The 20,785-nt window shown below is 43.4% G+C and overlaps 1 protein-coding gene across 4 annotated transcripts in view; it reads right to left on the minus strand.

The window, feature by feature from the left end:
• LOC128702083 (adipokinetic hormone/corazonin-related peptide receptor variant I-like) overlaps positions 1-20,785 on the minus strand; it is a 276,924-nt gene that overhangs the window by 39,532 nt on the left and 216,607 nt on the right. For all 4 annotated transcript variants that reach the window (XM_070102860.1, XM_070102858.1, XM_070102859.1 and 1 more), the window contains exons 4-5: positions 15,338-15,497; positions 14,287-14,564 (exon numbers count right to left, since the gene is read on the minus strand). In XM_070102860.1, the coding sequence (XP_069958961.1) occupies positions 14,287-14,564; positions 15,338-15,497 (438 nt within the window). The remainder of the gene's footprint in view (positions 1-14,286; positions 14,565-15,337; positions 15,498-20,785) is intronic.

A 20,785-nucleotide genomic window follows, 5' to 3' on the forward strand; every position in this document is an offset into this window, starting at 1 on the left:
AGCTACTGCAACTTTAAAAATTTCGTTGCAGCAGAGCTGGTTATCCATTACGAGGGGAATTACCATCTCTCAGTGTAACCTACACGTCTCCTTCCCCTCACCAGGTTTATTTAAGTTAAGATGGCTTAATTGTTTGTGGAAAAGTTGTTGCCAAATATTCACCCTGTGATATCTATCTATCTATCTATCTATCTATCTATCTATCTATCTATATATATATATATATATCTATATATATATATATATATATATATGGGTGTGTGTGTGTGTGTGTGTGTGTGTGTGTGTGTGTGTGTGTGTGTGTGTGTGTGTGTGTGTGTGTGTGTGTGTGTATGTATTTGTGTGAGTGTGTGTGCAATAAGATTCTTGACTAGTTAAGCTAGTTAAGGGGGGGGGGTTGAATCTAAGGAATTGTCCCAATCCTCTTCCTCTGTCTGACCCATGTGTGTTTAGCGCTTTCCCATGAGAATATAAACATCGTGGCTAAAAAAAAGTGCATGGAGTATTTTTTTGTATTAGAATGCGACTAGTAGCCCGGAACGGGTGTGACGACCCGAGGATAAGCCAGGGAAGCCAAGCAGTCTGGCTTATTTCCAATGGAGTCCCTTTTTGGACCTCAAAGATGCGACCCAGGAGGGCCATCTAAGTCTGTTGTACCTATTTATTACTCAGTGAAGAACGTCAGTAAGTGTTAGGACACCTGAGAAGTAAGACACAGGTGCAACATTTCGCTATCTTTACTGACGAAACGTTTGATAACACATAGGTACAACATTTCACTATCTTTACTGACGAGACGTTTGACGAGTAAGACACATATGCAACACCTCGCTCTCTTTACTGACGAAACGTTTGACGAGTAAGACACATATGCAACACCTCGCTCTCTTTACTGACGAAACGTTTGACGATTAAGACACATATGCAACACCTCGCTCTCTTTACTGACGAAACGTTTGACGAGTAAGACACATATGCAACACCTCGCTCTCTTTACTGACGAAACGTTTGACGAGTAAGACACATATGCAACACCTCGCTCTCTTTACTGACGAAACGTTTGACGAGTAAGACACATATGCAACACCTCGCTCTCTTTACTGACGAAACGTTTGACGAGTAAGACACATATGCAACACCTCGCTCTCTTTACTGACGAAACGTTTGACGATTAAGACACATGTGCAACACCTCCCTCTCTTTACTGACGAAACATTTCAACGGCGTGGTAGGCTCCATAAGCCGAATACCTGGCTACATCTCTTCCACGAGGCAGATAACAACATCGTCTATCCCTTGTGAAAGCACCAACCTAAGCTAAATCTTTTCCCCAGGTAGCACAGCTGACAAATGCTTATCCATCCTAGCCTTCTTAAACCCATGTACCAAAAATGGATAGAGTGGGTCATCCCAAACAAGCCGCTCCCCTTATCCCCTTTCCTTCTTCCACTTTCACTCCCTTTCTCTCAGTCTTTTCACTTTGTTGTCATGTATGAGAAAGTGGAAACTTGAGACTCGGTCTAATTTTGTAAGATATATTAAGAAGGGTTACACGAGGCAAGTTGAAGGATAAAGGAGGAGGAGACGAGAGAATGGGAGGGAAGGAGGGAGAGAGAATGATGAGTCTGAGAGAGAGAGAAAGATAGAGAGGATGGAGGTATAAGTAAGACGGAAAGGAGTGTAAGGAAGTGAAACAAGACTGTTATTAACAATACTGTTACTAAGAATACTGCTATTAAGAATACTGTTATTAAGAATACTGTTACTATGAATACTGTTACTAAAAATACTGTTACTAAAAATACTGTTACTAAGAATACTGTTACTAAGAATACTGTTACTAAGAATACTGTTATTAAGAATACTGTTATAAAGAATACTGTTATTAAGAATACTGTTACTAAGAATACTGTTACTAAGAATACTTTTACTAAGAATACTGTTACTAAGAATACTGTTACTAAAAATACTGTTACTAACAATGCTGTTACTAAGAATACTGTTACTAAGAATACTGTTACTAAGAATACTGTTACTAAGAATACTGTTACTAAGAATATTGTTACTAAGAATACTGTTACTAAGAATACTGTTACTAAGAATACTGCTATTAAGAATACTGTTATAAAGAATACTGTTATTAAGAATACTGTTACTAAGAATACTGTTACTAAGAATACTTTTACTAAGAATACTGTTACTAAGAATACTGTTACTAAAAATACTGTTACTAACAATGCTGTTACTAAGAATACTGTTACTAAGAATACTGTTACTAAGAATATTGTTACTAAGAATACTGTTACTAAGAATACTGTTACTAAGAATACTGCTATTAAGAATACTGTTATAAAGAATACTGTTATTAAGAATACTGTTACTAAGAATACTGTTACTAAGAATACTTTTACTAAGAATACTGTTACTAAGAATACTGTTACTAAAAATACTGTTACTAACAATGCTGTTACTAAGAATACTGTTACTAAGAATACTGCTATTAAGAATACTGTTACTAAGAATACTGTTACTAAGAATACTGTTACTAAGAATACTGTTATAAAGAATACTGTTATTAAGAATACTGTTACTAAGAATACTGTTACTAAGAATACTGTTACTAAGAATACTGTTACTAAGAATACTGTTACTAAGAATATTGTTATTAAGAATACTGTTACTAAGAATACTGTTATTAAGAATACTGTTACTAAGAATACTGTTATTAAGAATACTGTTATTAAGAATGCACCTGCTTCCTGGTAATTAGGTAAGATTAGTCAGGAAACAGGACAAGTGTTACCTGATGCTGTTGTTAGTCACATGATGACCCGTAGCTCGAGCTTTTGGTCATCTGACCGAGACCTTCCGTTGGCTTACCCCTCCACCCCTTTAAAATTTCGTAATTATCTCTCTGGTTCCCAGATGATAACACTGAGGCGGACAGAAAAAGGAATTACCTCAGGTAATTACACGAGGACAGGATATGTGTCTCATCCCTAATCCATCCAAATGTGAAATCATCTCAGGCAATCAACAAGGGATCGAGAGTAAGCCTCGATCTGTCAGTTCTGGTGAAAGTGTTCAGAGTTTTATTCGTCAGGAAACAGGTCGGGTATAACCTGACACGGATGTTAATCATCCGCTGGGTTATCCAATCTCTGGTTTCATCCTAACGTAAAAAATAATGTTAAATTGTGTAGACACAAATTATCATTTTGAGGGAATGAGCAAAAATCTTAATAATTTATATAAAGTAATGGTGAATTACGAGTATTTCAAACTTCAGAATTACCTTTACGTTTTTTTTATAAATGGCCTTGGAAAAATGGCTAACGTAAAAAAATTTTAAGTTTCGAGGACATTAGATACAGAACACTTAATTTGTGGCTGACAGCTGGACCACACGGAACCTCATGGCCAGGCTGACACTGTAGCCAGAGATGTGGAAAACGAACGTCAGTTTTGATATATGTAAAAAAATATAGTCTATTTTGAAACTAGCGTGGTCACGGTCATCGGGGTTAGCGGTGCCATGATACCTGTACCACCAGCGAGGTTAACATCATGGATACGAGCATATCATTTGTTGTAAGTTGTCTCATCTGAGCGACGCGTTAGCTAGAATGAACCAGACACTCTCGCTATAAATTTAGTTACCGCTCTCAGATAAACAGATTTAAACGGGTTGTGAAAATATGTAATTATATGACGTTTTATAACCTGTACGAACTCTGTCACTGTAGAGAAAAGCGTTTCACCCCTCCATAGAAGTTGTGTTTATTTAATATCACATATCTTAAAGCCTCTTACAAGAAGTTCATCGCTAGTGTTGCCCTTACCTCACTTACAAGGGCAAATACTCAAGAAGAAATTTGTCTCCTAACTGTTAGTAATAATATATCTGACTTCTCATACACTGATGGATCTAAGCGGGAGTCTACTGGCAGCAGTGTATCTGCTCTTGTTGTCACCTCCCTAGTTAAGAACGATAGCAACTTTATTGAGTTAGGGATAAGAATTAACAACTTGCTTCTACACTACATACTGAATAATTTGCCATCCTAATGGAGCTTAATTTCTTAATTATTGTTGATTCTGTGTCATCAGTGAAGGCACTTGACTCGCATAATGACTAACAACATACTCAATGGAGGAGCCAGATATACTAAAAAAATCAGAGAAAGAGGTATTAATGTACAATTCTTAAGGATGCCACTAAACACTGAAATACTCCTTCATAACAAAGTAGATAGGTGAGCCAAAGAAAGTCCGCTGGAGGAAACTCTAGACTATAACTCTGGTATATCTGTCTCTAGCATTACGAACAATATTAGGAAAAAAGTAAATATTCAAAGTGAATGCCATAGAAATGGAGTCAGAGGTCTGAGTACATCTAACACTCACTATGTTAACATGAACGTAGATAAGCATGTTTACGGAGCAACTTACAATGTGATATCACATTGTAAGTGACTAACCCTGGCTGCTACAACAGCCAGGGTTAGCCTTGGTTACAAGTATTTCTGTCATGTGGATTCGAAACGTGGAGGGGGTAAAAACACTCACGAAGGCTGGTTAGTACGTATAATTATACGGAAAGTATGGGAAGCACCATCACCCGCTCTGCCTCTCTGCTCCCTATCTTGAGACTGACTCACCAGTGAAGCCTACGGGGTGAGCTGCGTTTGAAAACTTGCTATGGTCAGCAGCAACATGAATAACAGTCAGTGATTCACACAGACGGTTGGTAGTGAGTCATACTACTGGTAACTGGTAACTGGTACTACTGAGATTTCTGGCAGTCTGGTAGACACCCAGATGATCAAACTAAATACAAAAATATGCAGTCAGCATACATATATATATATATATATATACCCATGGAAGAAGTGGTATTGATCAATAACAACACTGCACTAGCCAAGGTGTCCAGCCTATGCTGTTCTGGCCCGCCTCATGATGAGAGAAAACGCATGAAGCTGTAGACCACTAGACCACACAATCCTTAACAATGGTGCATCTAGCCAAGCTAGATGTTGTACCCACCATCGAAGGACATACGGTGGCGTGGACGCCTCTGAGCTAATTTCATTCTAATCCCTGTTTGTGTATATATATATATATATATATATATATATATATATATATATATATATATATATATATATATATATATATATATATATATATATATATATATATATTTCAACAAGTTGGTCGTCTCCCACCGAGGCAGGGTGACCCAAAAAAGAAACAAAATCCCCAAAAAGAAAATACTTTCATCATCATTCAACACTTTCACCACACTCACACATTATCACTGTTTTTGCAGAGGTGCTCAGAATACAACAGTTTAGAAGCATATACGTATAGAGATACATAACATATCCCTCCAAACTGCCAATATCCCAAACCCCTCCTTTAAAGTGCAGGCATTGTACTTCCCATTTCCAGGACTCAAGTCCGACTATAAGAAAATAACCGGTTTCCCTGAATTATTTTTTTATTATCACACCGGCCGATTCCCACCAAGGCAGGGTGGCCCGAAAAAGAAAAACTTTCACCATCATTCACTCCATCACTGTCTTGCCAGAAGGGTGCTTTACACTACAGTTTTTAAACTGCAACATTAACACCCCTCCTTCAGAGTGCAGGCACTGTACTTCCCATCTCCAGGACTCAAGTCCGGCCTGCCGGTTTCCCTGAATCCCTTCATAAATGTTACTTTGCTCACACTCCAACAGCACGTCAAGTATTAAAAACCATTTGTCTCCATTCACTCCTATCAAACACGCTCACGCATGCCTGCTGGAAGTCCAAGCCCCTCGCACACAAAACCTCCTTTACCCCCTCCCTCCAACCCTTCCTAGGCCGACCCCTACCCCGCCTTCCTTCCACTACAGACTGATACACTCTTGAAGTCATTCTGTTTCGCTCCATTCTCTCTACATGTCCGAACCACCTCAACAACCCTTCCTCAGCCCTCTGGACAATAGTTTTGGTAATCCCGCACCTCCTCCTAACTTCCAAACTACGAATTCTCTGCATTATATTCACACCACACATTGCCCTCAGACATGACATCTCCACTGCCTCCAGCCTTCTCCTCGCTGCAACATTCATCACCCACGCTTCACACCCATATAAGAGCGTTGGTAAAACTATACTCTCATACATTCCCCTCTTTGCCTCCAAGGACAAAGTTCTTTGTCTCCACAGACTCCTAAGTGCACCACTCACTCTTTTTCCCTCATCAATTCTATGATTCACCTCATCTTTCATAGACCCATCCGCTGACACGTCCACTCCCAAATATCTGAATACGTTCACCTCCTCCATACTCTCTCCCTCCAATCTGATATTCAATCTTTCATCACCTAATCTTTTTGTTATCCTCATAACCTTACTCTTTCCTGTATTCACCTTTAATTTTCTTCTTTTGCACACCCTACCAAATTCATCCACCAATCTCTGCAACTTCTCTTCAGAATCTCCCAAGAGCACAGTGTCATCAGCAAAGAGCAGCTGTGACAACTCCCACTTTGTGTGTGATTCTTTATCTTTTAATTCCACGCCTCTTGCCAAGACCCTCGCATTTACTTCTCTTACAACCCCATCTATAAATATATTAAACAACCACGGTGACATCACACATCCTTGTCTAAGGCCTACTTTTACTGGGAAAAAATTTCCCTCTTTCCTACATACTCTAACTTGAGCCTCACTATCCTCGTAAAAACTCTTCACTGCTTTCAGTAACCTACCTCCTACACCATACACTTGCAACATCTGCCACATTGCCCCCCTATCCACCCTGTCATACGCCTTTTCCAAATCCATAAATGCCACAAAGACCTCTTTAGCCTTATCTAAATACTGTTCACTTATATGTTTCACTGTAAACACCTGGTCCACACACCCCCTACCTTTCCTAAAGCCTCCTTGTTCATCTGCTATCCTATTCTCCGTCTTACTCTTAATTCTTTCAATTATAACTCTACCATACACTTTACCAGGTACACTCAACAGACTTATCCCCCTATAATTTTTGCACTCTCTTTTATCCCCTTTGCCTTTATACAAAGGAACTATGCATGCTCTCTGCCAATCCCTAGGTACCTTACCCTCTTCCATACATTTATTAAATAATTGCACCAACCACTCCAAAACTATATCCCCACCTGCTTTTAACATTTCTATCTTTATCCCATCAATCCCGGCTGCCTTACCCCCTTTCATTTTACCTACTGCCTCACGAACTTCCCCCACACTCACAACTGGCTCTTCCTCACTCCTACAAGATGTTATTCCTCCTTGCCCTATACACGAAATCACAGCTTCCCTATCTTCATCAACATTTAACAATTCCTCAAAATATTCCTTCCATCTTCCCAATACCTCTAACTCTCCATTTAATAACTCTCCTCTCCTATTTTTAACTGACAAATCCATTTGTTCTCTAGGCTTTCTTAACTTGTTAATCTCACTCCAAAACTTTTTCTTATTTTCAACAAAATTTGTTGATAACATCTCACCCACTCTCTCATTTGCTCTCTTTTTACATTGCTTCACCACTCTCTTAACTTCTCTCTTTTTCTCCATATACTCTTCCCTCCTTGCATCACTTCTACTTTGTAAAAACTTCTCATATGCTAACTTTTTCTCCCTTACTACTCTCTTTACATCATCATTCCACCAATCGCTCCTCTTCCTTCCTGCACCCACTTTCCTGTAACCACAAACTTCTGCTGAACACTCTAACACTACATTTTTAAACCTACCCCATACCTCTTCGACCCCATTGCCTATGCTCTCATTAGCCCATCTATCCTCCAATAGCTGTTTATATCTTACCCTAACTGCCTCCTCTTTTAGTTTATAAACCTTCACCTCTCTCTTCCCTGATGCTTCTATTCTCCTTGTATCCCATCTACCTTTTACTCTCAGTGTAGCTACAACTAGAAAGTGATCTGATATATCTGTGGCCCCTCTATAAACATGTACATCCTGAAGTCTACTCAACAGTCTTTTATCTACCAATACATAATCCAACAAACTACTGTCATTTCGCCCTACATCATATCGTGTATACTTATTTATCCTCTTTTTCTTAAAATATGTATTACCTATAACTAAACCCCTTTCTATACAAAGTTCAATCAAAGGGCTCCCATTATCATTTACACCTGGCACCCCAAACTTACCTACCACACCCTCTCTAAAAGTTTCTCCTACTTTAGCATTCAAGTCCCCTACCACAATTACTCTCTCACTTGGTTCAAAGGCTCCTATACAGTCACTTAACATCTCCCAAAATCTCTCTCTCTCCTCTGCATTTCTCTCTTCTCCAGGTGCATACACGCTTATTATGACCCACTTCTCGCATCCAACCTTTACTTTAATCCACATAATTCTTGAATTTACACATTCATATTCTCTTTTCTCCTTCCATAACTGATCATTTAACATTACTGCTACCCCTTCCTTTGCTCTAACTCTCTCAGATACTCCAGATTTAATCCCATTTATTTCCCCCCACTGAAACTCTCCTACCCCCTTCAGCTTTGTTTCGCTTAGGGCCAGGACATCCAACTTCTTTTCATTCATAACATCAGCAATCATCTGTTTCTTGTCATCCGCACTACATCCACGCACATTTAAGCAACCCAGTTTTATAAAGTTTTTCTTCTTCTCTTTTTTAGTAATTGTATACAGGAGAAGGGGTTACTAGCCCATTGCTCCCGGCATTTTAGTCGCCTCATACGACACGCATGGCTTACGGAGGAAAGATTCTTTTCCACTTCCCCATGGACAATAGAAGAAATAAAAAAGAACAAGAGCTATTTAGAAAAAGGAGAAAAACCTAGATGTATGTATATATATATATGCATGTGCGTGTCTGTGAAGTGTGACCAAAGTGTAAGTAGGAGTAGCAAGATATCCCTGTTATCTTAGCGTGTTTATGAGACAGAAAAAGAAACCAGCAATCCTACCATCATGCAAAACAGTTACAGGTTTTTGTTTCACAGTCATCTGGCAGGACGATCCAACAGATCGTCAGGTCCCAAGTATCATTCGTCTCCATTCACTCCTATCTAACACGCTCATGCACGCTTGCTGGAAGTCCAAGCCCCTCGCCCACAAAACCTCCTTTACCCCCTCTTTCCAACCCTTTCGAGGATGACCCCTACCCCTCCTTCCTTCCCCTATAGATTTATATGCTTTCCATGTCATTCTACTTTGATCCATTCTCTCTAAATGACCAAACCACCTCAACAACCCCTCTGCTGCCCTCTGACTAATACTTTTATTAACTCCACACCTTCTCCTAATTTCCACACTCCGAATTTTCTGCATAATATTTACACCACACATTGCCCTTAAACAGGACATCTCCACTGCCTCCAACCGTCTCCTCGCTGCTGCATTTACCACCCAAGCTTCACACCCATATAAGAGTGTTGGTACTACTATACTTTCATACATTCATATATACATATATATATATATATATATATATATATATATATATATATATATATATATATATATATATATATATATATATATATATATATATATATATATATATTTGATTTCGCGAGACAAAGATCTGGGACTGATCTTTAACACCCAGCTCACGTCCTCAAAAAAGTTCTCACAACTATGTCTGGCAGACAACATTAAGTCTTAACACTGCGCTATGTTTCTGAGTTCTCCGAATATTCAATGCAAAATACCAGAAACAATGCTAACAATCCAATAGTCATAATTCTAGCTCTTCCACACTTCATCCTCTCTCCTTCTCATTGTCTCTTAGTTACTCTTGCTAGTCTCTTCCTCCCCTCCATCCAAACCATCCATCACTTGGCAGGTTCGTCTTGCAAAGAGTTGCTGACACTTCGCCTCTTGCTCTTGTTATCACCTCGGACAATCGTAGGAGGCTTCATTATTGCCAGGAGTCCCAGAAGCCTTCGCGTCTGTGGGGTTTATTGCATCAGTAATATCTTCATACTCTCTCCCCCAGGCTTCGGGCAGGAACGAAGTAGGTGGAATTGATTTGAGTGAGTGGATGAGTGGGTGGTAGGGAGACAAAGGGAAAAGACTCATAGTTGGAAATGGGAAGGTATGTAAGTTCTGGAGGAAGCGATGGGAACTGGATGGTAGGGGGAGGGAGGGAGGGAGGGAGGGAAGATGAGTGTTAGAAGAAGGGAGGGAGGGAAGACGAATCTTAGAAGGAAGGAGGGAGAGAAGACGAGTCCTAGAAGGAGGAAGGGAAGGCAAATGAGTGCTAGAAGGAGGGAGGGAAGAAAGATTAGTCTTAGGAGGGAAGATGAATCTTAGAAGGAGGGAAGATGAATCTTAGAAGGAGGGAAGATGAATCTTAGAAGGAGGGAAGATGAATCTTAGAAGGAGGGAAGATGAATCTTAGAAGGAGGGAAGATGAATCTTAGAAGGAGGGAAGATGAATCTTAGAAGGAGGGAAGATGAATCTTAGAAGGAAGGAAAGATGAATCTTAGAAGGAAGGAAAGAAGACGAGTCTTAGCAGGAGGGAAAGAGCCTTTTTTTTGTATACCATATTCCACTCTAGTAAGCCTAGTAGTGCCACCTGGCAGTAGTGTGGCATCACATCACTGGCACCTGGCCTACCCTCTACCTCGCTTCCTCCTCAACAAATCATATCACTATATTAGCAAAATATATCAACGTATGTATCCCAGTATATCAACGTATGTATCCCAGTATATCAACGTATGTATCCCAGTATATCAACGTATGTATCCCAGTATATCAACGTATGTATCCCAGTATATCAACGTATGTATCCCAGTATATCAACGTATGTATCCCAGTATATCAACGTATGTATATCAGTATATCAACGTATGTATCCCAGTATATCAACGTATGTATCCCAGTATATCAACGTATGTATCCCAGTATATCAACGTATGTATCCCAGTATATCAACGTATGTATCCCAGTATATCAACGTATTAACACAATAGAGAAATGTATCATCACTGTGTATCAGCACAATGTATCAGCGTGACAGAATAGTACAGTGTATCGATATATAGAGATAATTGAAAGAGAATGGAAAATCAACAGAAAGCAGAGGACAGAATAAAACATTCAAGGAGAAAAAACACATTTCCCTATCAGGCTCCACCGCTATCCGGCTCTGACATCTGCTCCCATACTATACTTTTTCGTATATTGAAATAAAGATCTGGCTCCCAGCCGAGATTCTCTCTCCACTCCACTCATCTCACAGCCAGATTACATTGATCTTGGAGGGGGGAGAGGTCGATCATGTTGAGAGGTAAGGCAGGGCTGGTTTTGGAGGGGAGAGAGGTCGATCATGGTGAGAGGTAAGGCAGGGCTGGTCTTGGAGGGGGGAGAGGTCGATCATGTTGAGAGGTAAGGCAGGGCTGGTCTTGGAGGGGGGAGAGGTCGATCATGGTGAGAGGTAAGGCAGGGCTGGTCTTGGAGGGGGGAGAGGTCGATCATGGTGAGAGGTAAGGCAGGGCTGGTCTTGGAGGGGGGAGAGGTCGATCATGGTGAGAGGTAAGGCAGGGCTGGTCTTGGAGGGGGGAGAGGTCGATCATGGTGAGAGGTAAGGCAGGGCTGATCTTGGAGGGGGGAGAGGTCGATCATGGTGAGAGGTAAGGCAGGGGTGGTCTTGGAGGGGGAGAGGTCGATCATGGTGAGAGGTAAGGCAGGGCTGGTCTTGGAGGGGGGAGAGGTCGATCATGTTGAGAGGTAAGGCAGGGCTGGTTTTGGAGGGGAGAGAGGTCGATCATGGTGAGAGGTAAGGCAGGGCTGGTCTTGGAGGGGGGAGAGGTCGATCATGGTGAGACGTAAGGCAGGGCTGGTCTTGGAGGGGGGAGAGGTCGATCATGTTGAGAGGTAAGGCAGGGCTGGTTTTGGAGGGAAGAGAGGTCGATCATGGTGAGAGGTAAGGCAGGGCTGGTCTTGGAGGGGGGAGAGGTCGATCATGGTGAGACGTAAGGCAGGGCTGGTCTTGGAGGGGGGAGAGGTCGATCATGGTGAGAGGTAAGGCAGGGCTGGTCTTGGAGGGGGGAGAGGTCGATCATGGTGAGAGGTAAGGCAGGGCTGGTTTTGGAGGGGGGAGAGGTCGATCATGTTGAGAGGTAAGGCAGGGCTGGTCTTGGAGGAGGGAGAGGTCGATCATGGTGAGAGGTAAGGCAGGGCTGGTCTTGGAGGGGGGAGAGGTCGATCATGTTGAGAGGTAAGGCAGGGCTGGTCTTGGAGGGGGGAGAGGTCGATCATGGTGAGAGGTAAGGCAGGGCTGGTCTTGGAGGGGGGAGAGGTCGATCATGGTGAGAGGTAAGGCAGGGCTGGTCTTGGAGGGGGGAGAGGTCGATCATGGTGAGAGGTAAGGCAGAGCTGGTCTTGGAGGAGGGAGAGGTCGATCATGGTGAGAGGTAAGGCAGGGCTGGTCTTGGAGGGGGGAGAGGTCGATCATGGTGAGAGGTAAGGCAGGGCTGGTCTTGGAGGGGGGAGAGGTCGATCATGGTGAGAAGTACGGCAGGGCTGGTCTTGGAGGGGGGAGAGGTCGATCATGGTGAGAGGTAAGGCAGGGCTGGTCTTGGAGGGGGGAGAGGTCGATCATGGTGAGAGGTAAGGCAGGGCTGGTCTTGGAGGGGGGAGAGGTCGATCATGGTGAGAGGTAAGGCAGGGCTGGTCTTGGAGGGGGGAGAGGTCGATCATGGTGAGAGGTAAGGCAGGGCTGGTTTTGGAGGGGGGAGAGGTCGATCATGGTGAGAGGTAAGGCAGGGCTGGTCTTGGAGGGGGGAGAGGTCGATCATGGTGAGAGGTAAGGCAGGGCTGGTCTTGGAGGGGGGAGAGGTCGATCATGTTGAGAGGTAAGGCAGGGCTGGTCTTGGAGGGGGGAGAGGTCGATCATGTTGAGAGGTAAGGCAGGGCTGGTCTTGGAGGGGGGAGAGGTCGATCATGGTGAGAGGTAAGGCAGGGCTGGTCTTGGAGGGGGGAGAGGTCGATCATGTTGAGAGGTAAGGCAGGGCTGGTCTTGGAGGGGGGAGAGGTCGATCATGGTGAGAGGTAAGGCAGGGCTGGTCTTGGAGGGGGGAGAGGTCGATCATGGTGAGAGGTAAGGCAGGGCTGGTCTTGGAGGGGGAGAGGTCGATCATGTTGAGAGGTAAGGCAGGGCTGGTCTTGGAGGGGGGAGAGGTCGATCATGGTGAGAGGTAAGGCAGGGCTGGTCTTGGAGGGGGGAGAGGTCGATCATGGTGAGAGGTAAGGCAGGGCTGGTCTTGGAGGGGGGAGAGGTCGATCATGTTGAGAGGTAAGGCAGGGCTGGTCTTGGAGGGGGGAGAGGTCGATCATGTTGAGAGGTAAGGCAGGGCTGGTCTTGGAGGGGGGAGAGGTCGATCATGGTGAGAGGTAAGGCAGGGCTGGTCTTGGAGGGGGGAGAGGTCGATCATGGTGAGAGGTAAGGCAGGGCTGGTCTTGGAGGAGGGAGAGGTCGATCATGGTTAGAGGTAAGGCAGGGCTGGTCTTGGAGGGGGGAGAGGTCGATCATGGTGAGAGGTAAGGCAGGGCTGGTCTTGGAGGGGGGAGAGGTCGATCATGGTGAGAGGTAAGGCAGGGCTGGTCTTGGAGGGGGGAGAGGTCGATCATGTTGAGAGGTAAGGCAGGGCTGGTCTTGGAGGGGGGAGAGGTCGATCATGTTGAGAGGTAAGGCAGGGCTGGTCTTGGAGGGGGGAGAGGTCGATCATGTTGAGAGGTAAGGCAGGGCTGGTCTTGGAGGGGGGAGAGGTCGATCATGGTGAGAGGTAAGGCAGGGCTGGTCTTGGAGGGGGGAGATGTCGATCATGGTGAGAGGTAAGGCAGGGCTGGTCTTGGAGGGGGGAGAGGTCGATCATGGTGAGAGGTAAGGCAGGGCTGGTCTTGGAGGGGGGAGAGGTCGATCATGGTGAGAGGTAAGGCAGGGCTGGTCTTGGAGGGGGGAGAGGTCGATCATGGTGAGAGGTAAGGCAGGGCTGGTCTTGGAGGGGGGAGAGGTCGATCATGGTGAGAGGTAAGGCAGGGCTGGTCTTGGAGGGGGGAGAGGTCGATCATGTTGAGAGGTAAGGCAGGGCTGGTCTTGGAGGAAGAGGAGATAGAGGGAAGGAAGGAAGGTGGAAGAGAGGAAGGGAGGGAGAGAGTACCCCAAGACAAAGAATATTTCAAGAGGGCAAAGAATACCCAAGAGGACAAAGAGTACCCCCAAAAGGCGGTCAAAGAGGACCTACCTTGACAGTGCCCGTTGCTCTTGTAGAAGTTGACGTTTGGCGGAGGGGGAGCAGCCAGGAGGGTGTGCTTGGGGGAGGCGCAGCAACAGGAGCAGCACCAGCACCAGCAGCAGTAGCAGCAGAGGCTGCCCGAGCGGTTCCACAAGTCGCGGCAGCAGTTGATGGAGTACCTCCCGTAGATGATGGGGTTGACCACGGAGTTACTGACGGCGATGATGAACAGAATGTCCTGGACGTGCTTGTTCATGCTGTAGAAGGTCTCGGGGTCGATGTAGTTCCTGTAGAAGGGGGTAAGATAGGGTTCAAGATGATTGATGTAGTTCCTGTAGGAGGGAGTAAGATGTGTCAACATAGTTGATGTAGTTCCTGTATGAGGCAGCAAGGATACGTGTTAAGATATTTGATGTAGCTCCTGTAGGAAACAGTAAAGCTAGATGTCAATACGACTGATGTAGTTGTTGAGCTGTATGACCCCAGTAAGTTTAGCGGTAGGTAATAATAATAATAATAATAATAATAATAATAATAATAATAATAATAATAATTTAGTTCTAGGAGGCAGCAAGAATATTATTATTATTATAATCAAGGGGGAAGCGCTAAACCCGGAGGATTATACAGTGCCGGGGGGGATGTGGAAGGCATTCAGGCTTAATTCGGGGAACTGGAGCACAGATCCAATTCCCTAAATCAAGAGCCCCTCACCAACATCAAGGAACCTTCCTTGAGGGGGCAGCAAGAATAGTTCACTTGAAGCACCTTTGGAAAAAAAGCGAGTTCTTGAAAGAGTAAAAGAACATTTAAATGAACAATCTACATTACCTAAATACCCAGAGCAAGTCCTACGCAGATCACCTACAGCACCTAAAAAAATACACGTCACCTAAACAAGTCCCATGCAGCAATCAGACTTGAACCACGTCACCTGAACACCAGACATCATCTGAAGCAGGTCTCAGGCTGGTCATCCGCACCACACACAACATAATCACCCTGCAGCAGCAGCAGCAGCAGCAGGCAGGGTAGGCTGCTGCCAGTAAATGTCACCTACCACAGGGTGGCGAGGGCGTAGGGCGTCCAGCACCAGACGAAGGCCATAACGATGATAAAGGTCATTCTGAGAGTCCTGGTCCGCGCTCGCTCGATGTTTGACATGTTACTTCGACGGAGCTGAAGACGCCCGTGGTACCGCTCCTCCCGAGTGTAGTCGTCTGTGTCAACACCACAAAATTTCATATTTAACAAGGAATAACTCCAGAAAGTGCATTGAACACTTTTTGAATATAACAATAGAGTAAACACTTTTTAAATATAACAATACAGTAAACACTACCGTATAAAATAATGCGTTTTTTTCTGGAAATTATTGAAAAAATGTATCCAAAATTTAATAGCTTACAAAGGTCTTTACAATAAGTTCTATTAAATTTTGGATTTTTTTCCAATTGGATTCGGAAAAAAGGCGCACTATGTACAATAGTTTTATAAGAGAGCTTAATGTCAATTGTTTTTTCATTCGACTTGTTGCCTGAAGTAGAAAAGACGAGACTCTTAGCAGAGCTTTCACAGAGGAAAATTTTCTTTCCGAAGAGCTGTTCCCCACTTGATTATCTCTCGTTCTCATAGAGCTTTGTTACCCCTACGGATTTAGCGCCTTCCAGCGAATAAATTATTTATTTATATTTTTAGTTTCTCCAAACTGGCAAGACTATTACGCACTCCATATCCATCCTGTGGACGGTAGCGTCCAGTTTACTGAGCACTCCATATCCATCCTGTGGACGGTAGCGTCCAGTTTACTGAGCACTCCATATCCATCCTGTGGACGGTAGCCTCCAGTGTATTGTACATCCTATATCCATCTCGTTGACGGTGATGCAAAAGTAAATGGATGCACGATAGGCCTAGTAACCAGGCACTACACGGTCTACGAAGATCTCGGGCAAATGATACATTCAAGTCTGTCCTCGTGACATATCAGACACTGAACATCTCTAACAAATAACACCAACACTCGTCACTATGCGTCAAAACACTCTTTAAAGAATACACAAAGTAGAGGGGCCACGTAGTTTCAAACCACGGAACGGGTGGGGATTTATGGCGAGTGAGTTGTTAAACTCCAGATCAGTAAACCACGTAGTCTCTCTCTCTCTCTTTCTCTCCAAGCACCAACCCTTTGACAAAAATAATCGCGAAAAGAGTGAGGGTTTGAACTCATGGCAAATGAGTAATTAAACTCACAAGCTACTGCGTTAACCATTCGTTCTGTGATCTATTTCCAATCGTGTTATTACGATTTCGTGAGTCACGACCATTTTTTTTTAAGTTGTAGCAATACTATACAAACCTTCGTTCTACGACTTGGTGAATGCAATACACTGCAACAATAGGAATGATGGTAGTTGCACAATGAGACAGATGAGGCATGCAACTGAACTGTCAAAGGAACGCCAACAATTACTTTCACGGACGTTCCATTGTCTGATTCCCCAATTGCTGTGAAAACAAACACGTTTTCAGAAATATTTTTTACAAATTTCCATCGTATACCCTGCATTCTGGTCCATATAAACATATCCAAATTGTTCAGCATTTTTTTTCTAATTAGAGTTGATATCGACATTAAAGTTTAACGTTACCATTGATCCTATGTTGACATTTGTAAAACAAAAGGCGTTTGATGAACAGTCTGGGTTCCCGTAAGTGCATTTAGACCCTTTGAATAGAGTTGCATGGGGATTCACAGACGTAAATGGAAACATCTCTTTGATCTATTGGTGGGACTCCATCCTCTGGGCGTAAATTAGGAGCATAGCGAACAGAAATTAGGAGCATAACGAACAGAAATTAGGAGCATAACGAACAGAAGTTAGGAGCACAGCGAATATAAACTAGGTACATAATGAACAAAAACTAGATACATACCGAAGAAAATAAGTACATAACGAACAAATTAGGTACATAATCAACATAAACTAGGTACATAACGAACATAAACTAGGTACATAACGAACAAACTAATACATAGCGAACATAAACTACGTACATAACGAACATAAACTACGTACATAACGAGCATAAACTAAGTACATAACGAACATAAACTAGGTACATAACGATCGAATGTGAACTGATTTCCATTCATTTTCGAAGACGGCCGTCGAACCTTCAATTAATCCGACATTACACTCACACGAGACTGTATCTAGAACTTGTTCCGGTCTTTTCTCGGGAATAATCACTCAACCTCCTTTCTGTAAAATGTTCCTTGATACACCAAAAGTCATTGCTAATTTTCGTACTCGTCAAGTTTAGGACCAAGTCTCGTGTGAGGTACAGTACGTTGAAATTTGTTAAAATAGGGACAAGTTGAAGATTCAGACACGTGTGCGACAGTAGGGTATCGCCTACACAGCAGGCTTCTTCAGTCAGATACAGAGGCATGATCAGTCCATCACACTTGAAGAAATAGTATTTGAGGTGGTCAGTCCCTCAGCCTGGAGAAGAGTTCAGCTCCATGGTCTGGCACATTACCTAATGCCTTTCTTTTGCAGCCTACGTCTCTCTCTCTCTCTCTCTCTCTCTCTCTCTCTCTCTCTCTCTCTCCTGCCTCATCTCTCTCACTCTGTCATGGAGCTCCAGCAAATCTGTGAGTAAGATTTGCTATCTTTAAAGCCTTGCTAATTATTGTTAGGTATAAGGACACAAGTGCAACCAATGCAACATTTTTATTGTGGCAACGTTTCGCTCAACAGGAGCTTTGTTCATGTTTTCCGTTGTATCTTTGTTGTCAAAACATTTCGCCAGCCAATACTTCTTCAGTCCAAAACACTGGACTGAGGAAGCCACTGGCTGGCGAAACGTTTCCACAGTAGACACCCAAGCGTTGAACAAATGTTTAAACTTATCACCCCTTGGGTTTTCTGAATCATTTATCTATATCTCTGTTGCCTTGCATGGTATACATCTCAGGGAATACCTGTCTGCGCTTTGCAACTTTCTGTACCTCCCCTCCTTTAGTCTTTAAACTGGGACTTTATTGGCTGTCTCCCAGAATTCTTGCAACTGTGTCGTATCAGTTGATTTGTAGGATTTATCCAGAGGTTCAGTGCTTCTGCTGCATCTCTCAGAATCCATGGCGACAATACACAAATAACTAGCACGCAGGAGGAGCTTACCACGACGTTTCGGTCCGACTTGGACCATTTACAAAGTCACTCTAAGGTGACAGTCGTGATTTATTGATTCTGATGTGTATAATCCACTCACAAAATTTTTTCACTTCTCTCGTTGTTTCCATGATGTTTGCTACCCGTTGGTGAACCCTGTTTCTCTAACGCTCAAGTGTGACCTCTGTTTTCACCGTTTCCCTTTATCTGTCTTCTCTTTTCAATCCATTTCGTCCCCTCCATCTATCTCCTTCCCTCGTCAAAAAAAATGGAGACAGATTAAAAGTCCAAGTTATTGGTGGCTTCGTGTCCTCCACACAAACCCTATGAAATTTCCTGTTTGGGAAAGCTTGGTTAGAGAGGCCTCTCTCTCTCTCTCTCTCTCTCTCTCTTTCTCTCTTATCCTCTCAATCTTACCCTCGCTCACCCAACCCTTACTTGTCATCCTCCCTTCCTCTATCCCTTACCATCCCGACCCCTCACCCTCTCCCTTTTTCAACCCTAACGTTCTCTCTCTCTCTCTCTCTCTTATATTCTAAGTCGTACAATTTGATTTGCTAATAAAAAAGAATGGGGGATACGAGAGACTGTTTTCCATGTGCTTTAAAACACTAGGGCTGTACAACCCATACGAGTTTAGCGCCTTTTGTCCAAAATTATAATAATAAGCCCAGTGAAAAGCAAGGGACACAATAACAGAGCACCATGTCAACATGCGTGGTCCAAGACTCTTCAACCTGCCTCAGATAGATGTGAAAATCTTCATGAGGAAACTGGATCACTACCGCCACCAAGTGCCAGATCAACCAGGCTGTGTTGGCTGTGTTGTGCCACCAGCAGCAACCAGTCTGGCTGAACAGGCAATAACAGAGAATAATAATAATAATAATAATAATAATAATAATAATAATCATAATAATAATCTTTATTTCTACAAGTACATGATGCAACTTATACAGACCATAGCTCACATCAATGACATACTACTATTTACAAAAGCCGTTTATTATGCAGAACATTTCGGGCAAATTAGGTCAATTTTGTCCCCAGGATGCGACCCACACTAGTCGACTAACATCCAGGTACCTAATTACTGCTAGGTGAACAAGGACAGCAGGTGTCTTAAGGAAACACGACGTAATGTTTCCACCCGCACCGGGGATCGAACCACGGACCTCAATGTGTGAGCTGAGTGCGCTACCAACCGAGCCACGGGACATGAAGATTTCACAGTGCTGTACGTCAATGTTGTCACGGCTCCAGTGGTCTATAATTCTGTTGTCACTGCTCCAGTGGTCTATAATTCTGTTGTCACTGCTCCAGTGGTCTATAATTCTGTTGTCACGGCTCCAGTGGCCTATAATTCTGTTGTCACGGCTTCAGTGGTCAATAATTCTGTTGTCACTGCACCAGTGGTCAATAATTCTGTCCTCACTGCACCGGTGGTCTATAATTCTGTTGTCACTGCTCCAGTGGTCTATAATTCTGTTGTCACTGCACCAGTGGTCTATAATTCTGTTGTCACTGCACCAGTGGTCAATAATTCTGTTGTCACTGCACCAGTGGCCAATAATTCTGTCCTCACTGCACCAGTGGTCTATAATTCTGTTGTCACTGCACCAGTGGTCTATAATTCTGTCGTCACTGCACCAGTGGTCTATAATTCTGTTGTCACTGCTCCAGTGGTCTATAATTCTGTTGTCACTGCACCAGTGGTCTATAATTCTGTTGTCACTGCATGGTCTGTCGTCACTGCACCAGTGGTCTAAAATTCTGTTGTCACTGCTCCAGTGGTCTATAATTCTGTTGTCACTGCACCAGTGGTCTATAATTCTGTCCTCACTGCACCAGTGGTCTATAATTCTGTCGTCACTGCACCAGTGGTCTATAATTCTGTTGTCACTGCACCAGTGGTCTATAATTCTGTTGTCACTGCACCAGTGGTCTATAATTCTGTTGTCACTGCACCAGTGGTCAATAATTCTGTTGTCACTGCACCAGTGGTCTATAATTCTGTTGTCACTGCACCAGTGGTCTATAATTCTGTTGTCACTGCACCAGTGGTCTATAATTCTGTTGTCACTGACCAGTGGTCTATAATTCTGTCGTCACTGCACCAGTGGTCTATAATTCTGTCGTCACTGCACCAGTGGTCTATAATTCTGTCGTCACTTCACCAATGGTCTATAATTCTGTCCTCACTGCTCCAGTGGTCTATAATTCTGTCGTCACTGCACCAGTGGTCTATAATTCTGTTGTCACTGCACCAGTGGTCTATAATTCTGTTGTCACTGCTCCAGTGGTCTATAATTCTGTTGTCACTGCAC

The sequence above is a fragment of the Cherax quadricarinatus genome, chromosome 83 (assembly GCF_038502225.1).
Source record: "Cherax quadricarinatus isolate ZL_2023a chromosome 83, ASM3850222v1, whole genome shotgun sequence".
In the NCBI taxonomy this organism is placed as follows: domain Eukaryota; kingdom Metazoa; phylum Arthropoda; class Malacostraca; order Decapoda; family Parastacidae; genus Cherax; species Cherax quadricarinatus.